General features: G+C 39.4%; 1 protein-coding gene across 1 annotated transcript; it reads right to left on the bottom strand.

The window, feature by feature from the left end:
* Nucleotides 1-696: 696 nt before the first annotated feature.
* Nucleotides 697-2,444, bottom strand: SARC_01808 (hypothetical protein). The gene is made up of 4 exons (XM_014304434.1): nucleotides 2,294-2,444; nucleotides 1,653-2,033; nucleotides 1,333-1,433; nucleotides 697-1,111 (listed from the first exon to the last, which is right to left on the bottom strand). Exons 1-4 carry the CDS (start codon nucleotides 2,365-2,367, stop codon nucleotides 747-749), a joined length of 921 nt encoding a protein of 306 aa, XP_014159909.1. The 5' UTR covers nucleotides 2,368-2,444; the 3' UTR covers nucleotides 697-746.
* Nucleotides 2,445-5,387: the final 2,943 nt, after the last annotated feature.

Raw genomic sequence — 5,387 nt, 5'->3', positions numbered from 1 at the left:
TGTGTGTGTGTGTGTGTGTATGTGTGCACATGTGTGTATGCGTTTGCTTGTGTGTGCATGTGTGTTCGTTTGTTCGTGTGGGTGTACAGATATTCCATGACGCGAAGACTCAAAAGAGAACTGGTATAATTACCAAGGCTGAGACACTAAACTTTCGTAGACAGAAAGTTCTCCATTCATAGTAAATAGGAAGCTTACCCTTGTCGGGTTGAACTGATGAAGCGGCATACATGGTCCGAATGGATCCCACCAACTCTTTGCCATAGCGTTGAATTTATTGATCTCTTCGGCGTTGATTGATTTAGACTCGATCGACTCAGTAGTAAGCCCTGGATCGATAGCGTGTGCGAACCGAATTATTGTGTTGCGAGTCATTCTGTGGTTTTGAAGTCTTATGAGATCGCTCCGCATCGTACTAAGCGACCCGTTCTGACACAGGCGATAAACTGACATGGCTACACATTGACGATTGATAGCTTAAAATGAGACAAACTCGTCAGCTTCACCCCGTTATTTATACTTTCGTCATAAATAGCGGTTCATGGCGGCATTTTAGTAATTTTGCAAATTTTGGCATATTCATCGTTTATTGAGTATATTAATAGGGTCAAAACACGAGTCTGTCTAAGTGGCGTGATGAAGTCGGAAGCGCATATACTATTCGTAAAAGGTTGATATCATAGTTTACATGCAAGATCTTCGTTCGCCATACAATGAATAATTTTATTGTATAGAACAGTAGAGGTTTAACAATCCTTCCATACACTTTCTCCATTCTTTTTTCCCTGGTACTTTCGGGACTGCCCATACGTCGAGGCCGCGCTACTGCAGCCAGCGTTATCAGACGAAGACTTGTATTCTACACCCACAATCGCCTTGTTTTGGTCCCTGAAGCTGTTGTAATACCCACATTCGTTGTAGTCGTTGCATTCCTCTAGGACAGCCAGATCGAACGTGTTGACCAAAGAATCCACTAGAGCAGGGACATTCTTTTGTCCCGCACCCATACCGTAATCATGTGCAGTCTCGGCCAGAAACTTGCTGTAGTCGATTTGCGGCTGCTTCAGATCGCTGGAGTCCTTTCCACTGATACATTTATTCACATAGCAGTCTATCGGATAAAAAGGTAAAAAAGAATTCGGGCCAAACCGTTAAAAATGTTAATCACTAGGTCTGTAGTACCAATAGAATTATGCAGTACAGAGGCACTTCATGCAGTTGCGTGATCTTCAGTAGCAAGGCAGCAGTAAACCACAATGTCGCTACGATCACATCATCATCCTCGATTTCAAATATAAAACAGGTATTGGAGCGAAGTGGCGAAAAACTTACCCATATTGTCCATTTCAATACCATCGCACCCTTTGTCACGCGCCATCTTAAACCGACTTTCCATAAGTGGCCAGCAGGATTGATCGGTCATTTTGAACCAGCTGTGTGTGGGGAGGAAAGGATATGTATTATCTGTATCAGCCAGAGATTGCAACGCAAATATGGATATACGTGGACTTTCGCTCCAGTAGTCGACATAGAGCGGTACAGAATACAAGCATACTACAACATACAATATCGTTCATTAAAATTAGCATAGGTCACGTTCACCAGTATGTAACTACCGAGAGTGAGAAAATGAATTTAACATCCACACATACGTTTCACCTTCCCAGTCGGCCATGTCCAATCCTTTACAGTTGCTGGGGAAGTCATTTGCGTCAGGTCGCCAGCTTTCAATCGTTCCAACACTAATGTAGCAAAGGACCCAGTGGCCGTCGTCGTGCAAATCCTGGATATACGACTCTGACTTGTCAAACATGTCGACAGATACGATATAATGGTCACTTTGTACTTCATCCTTATAACCCCATGCCAGATTCGTCCATAAAGCTAGATTCTTGGGCATGGGCACTGCAGCTCTTTGTGTGGCCTCAGGGGTTGAACTACTCGAGGAGATAATCAGTGGGATTGCGATTGCGGATATACACGCCACACATAGACCAGCCCCCGCAATAATTTGGAATTTACGTTGTTTGTACCTGTGAATATCAAGAAGAGCATATAACTGTACAATCAGCTATGTGACAAGAAATACAAAAATTTGTATAGCATGCCGAAACATCAATCAGTACGCAGTGCGTGAAATGGTGCAAGAAGTGACTTGGTATGAGATCAAACACGGAGTGGATTGTATATATCGAACTAATACTTGCAAACATTCGCAACAAAACGTTGTCCTGTGGCCATACAAATATGACAAGCCGGGTCTTGGCGCAATGCACTGTGTGTTGACACTTACCATGGAATGAAGTCAGAAGACTCCAATTCATCATCCGTAAAAGCTAGATCTACAGTGGAGGTCGTGGACGACATTTTAGCAAAACAGCGCCTGCTTTCTTGTACAACAGGGGTAAAGTATTCAAATTTGGATATAAATGAACAAACCTACGAATATCGCACGTTATATAGCCCTCAAAATTTACATCACTGTAGTACTTCTGGGCCTGGCCAGCCGGCCAGGTCGGTTTACCTGATGTACTTTGTACAAATAGTACCAGTAAAAGTGAGAAAAAGCCCCCCCCCCTCCCCGGCCTCCCCCTTGGCTCCCCCCTGCTGGGGATAAAAACTTATGCGAGCACAATATTTATAATTTTATATGGGGTGTGCTACAGAAACACAAATGCTTCATTTGGCCCACAAGCCCCAGGCCCCCAGCAGTCCCACGACCCACATATAAATGAGCAGGGCATAGCTATGCTCATTTATGAGAATTGAGATATTTCTGATTAGCTAAAACTTGAAAGTCTCACAAATGACCAATGAGAACTTGTATTATTTAAGAAATTTTCATTGGCACCGAAGTGGCTTGAATTCTTCTACACAATAAAGCAAGAGATTTATAAATAAATATAAAGTTCTCTTTTTTTTGTAAAAATAATCAGCCTACGGCTGGCGCCTTGATTTTTTGACTGTGGGCTAAATAATTAAATATATATCTGCGAGACTGTGGGCCTGGCCGCGTGGGGCCGTGGGCCGTATTTAAGGCGTATATAGGCAGGCCCGCGGCCCCGTATTAAAAGGCGTAGGGAGGAATAAAGCGGTGAAGTCCAGACTCCTGAGTGGACCAGACTCCAGATTCCAGAAGTTTTCATATTATTCAGATAAAATAATTCACTATTTGTTTAGTCAAATAAGGTAATATTTTGTACAATGTCTTTTTTTTTTCTCGGTTGTTTTTACTTTTCATTTACAAAAATCTCCGACCAGACAGTTTACTTTATTTTTATTTTGAAATAGATGCACGATTGTACGGTGAACAGTTGAACTAAATACTGAACTTGAAGAGTTGAGCACGAGTATCAAAATGCAAACAATAGTCAGTAAATACTATTTAAAAAAAATACAAATACCATACGAAATGGTACAATCGGTTAAAAGTTACAACTGTCTATATTCATAGCCGTCAAAATTGAAAATTTGAAAACTATTTCTATAAAAATACATAATAATAAAATCGAGGTATTTATGTATGTACATATTTACACATATTTATTAACTGTACTGTAGTCTGTACTGACTACTGAGTCTGAGACTCTGAGGGGAATGAGCTATTTGGAAATTGAGAACCACTATGGAAATCCGGGTGCTTTGTACTGGAAAAACTGGATCAAATTGAGTTTTTGGAAATGTTCAGGGTAAATATATTATTCAAATTGGAATCTAGAATCTTTTAGGCGACTCCATCGGTATACCAGGCAATAAAGGGCATGGTCAAAAACTCATATTTTAACCCTGATTTTCTCACCAATATACCCAAAAAAAAAGGGCCAAAAGGGCGATTTGATGACAAAATCACCCCTTTTGGAACTATTTTTAGGTACATTGATAAGAATATCAGGGTTAAAATATGAATTTTTGATCATGCCCCTCATTGAGTCATTTGCCTGCTGGTATATGGACTTATGGAGTCGTGAACTCGTGATGCTAAAAAAAATACAAGATTTTTTAAATTCAAAAGGTCGATTTGATGACAAAATCAACCTTTTTGCGACTATTTTTAGTTACATTGAGAATAAAATCAGGGTTAAAATATGATTTTTTGAGCATGCGCCTTATTTGTCTGCTAGTATATTTACATATGGAGTGGTGAACTCCATGATGCTAAAAAAAACTAACACACACAAGACTGTCCACATAGCCTTCTGAGAATTAAAAACAGACAATTTGGTTTGTTTTGTTTTTTCTTCTTCTCAATATTTTTTGCAGTGATGTCAGTGTTCACACTCACACTGATGAGCCTCTGAGGTCTGAGGTCTGAGTGTCACACACACACACACTCTCTCTCTACTCTCTAGATGAGAGAGTAGAGTAGTCGTAGAGTAGTAGCCTGTAGACTCTCTCCAGAGAGTAGAGAGACTGAGAGACAGAGAGAGAGAGTCTCTCTACATATGTACATTCTACATACATACTATGTAAATAGATGATAGTACATAGAGAGTCTCTACTCTCTATACTAAATACATACTACTCTCTCTCTCTCTCTACTCTTAACTCTTTCACTCCCTCTATTCTTAACTCTCTCACTCTCTCTCTATACTATAGAGACTGAGAGAGAGAGTCTTCAGTTCTTCACTCTTCTGTCTCTCTTCAATGTCGTCACTCATCACTCATCACTCATCAAGTCATCAGGTGAGATGGATGTGATGAGTTGTCAGTTGTCTCAGTCTCTCCGGCAGACTCGCAAAGAAATAGTAGTATACCCATGTAACCTGGTACACATATATGTATATTGATTTTCATATATAAACCTGCTGGCATAGCCTTTTGTTCAATTTTATAGAAGGCGATGCTGCTGGCCTCAATACTTTCTGTACGCGAGTGTAACACTGTAACTGTCATTGTAAAACAACAAACACTGAATTTATATCATGCTTACTCATGTAGTTGTACATATGTATAATTTAAAGAAGGCTACGAGTTGTGCTTTCGGTCTGTACGCGAGTGTAACACTGGAACTGTCATTATAAAACAACAAGCACTAAATTTTATATCATGCTTGTTCATATAATTGTACATATGTCTAATTTAAACAAGGCCATTAGTTGTACTTTCGATACAATACAATGCCCTTTTCAAAAATATGGGATGCCTGCGGCTATAGAACGGAATGGCAGTACATATGTCATCCCTTGCTGACTACCTATCTCTATTAAATATGGAAACATAAATTTATCATTGATGTTATATATGTGGGTATGTATATGTGTATATGTGGGGATGTATATGTGTATATTTGTATATTATGTATTTATGAAAATAAGAATATATGTATATATGTGTATGTGTATATATGTGTATATGTATATATGTATATATATGTGAATATAATATAT

This window comes from Sphaeroforma arctica (assembly GCF_001186125.1).
Source record: "Sphaeroforma arctica JP610 unplaced genomic scaffold supercont1.76, whole genome shotgun sequence".
Lineage (NCBI taxonomy): Eukaryota > Ichthyosporea > Ichthyophonida > Sphaeroforma > Sphaeroforma arctica.
Note: the sequence above shows the minus strand (reverse complement) of the source record. Positions and strands in the feature narration are given on the sequence as shown.

What these genes read in the sequence shown, in the direction of transcription:
- SARC_01808 (XM_014304434.1), bottom strand. Translation starts at nt 2,367, where the DNA reads ATGTCGTCCACGACCTCCACTGTAGATCTAGCTTTTACGGATGATGAA. An exon ending in TCTTCTGACTTCATTCCATG is followed by an intron (nt 2,034 to 2,293) that starts GTAAGTGTCAAC and finishes TGATATTCACAG; the next exon opens with GTACAAACAACGTAAATTCC. An exon ending in TATTGAAATGGACAATATGG is followed by an intron (nt 1,112 to 1,332) that starts GTAAGTTTTTCG and finishes TTTATCCGATAG; the next exon opens with ACTGCTATGTGAATAAATGT.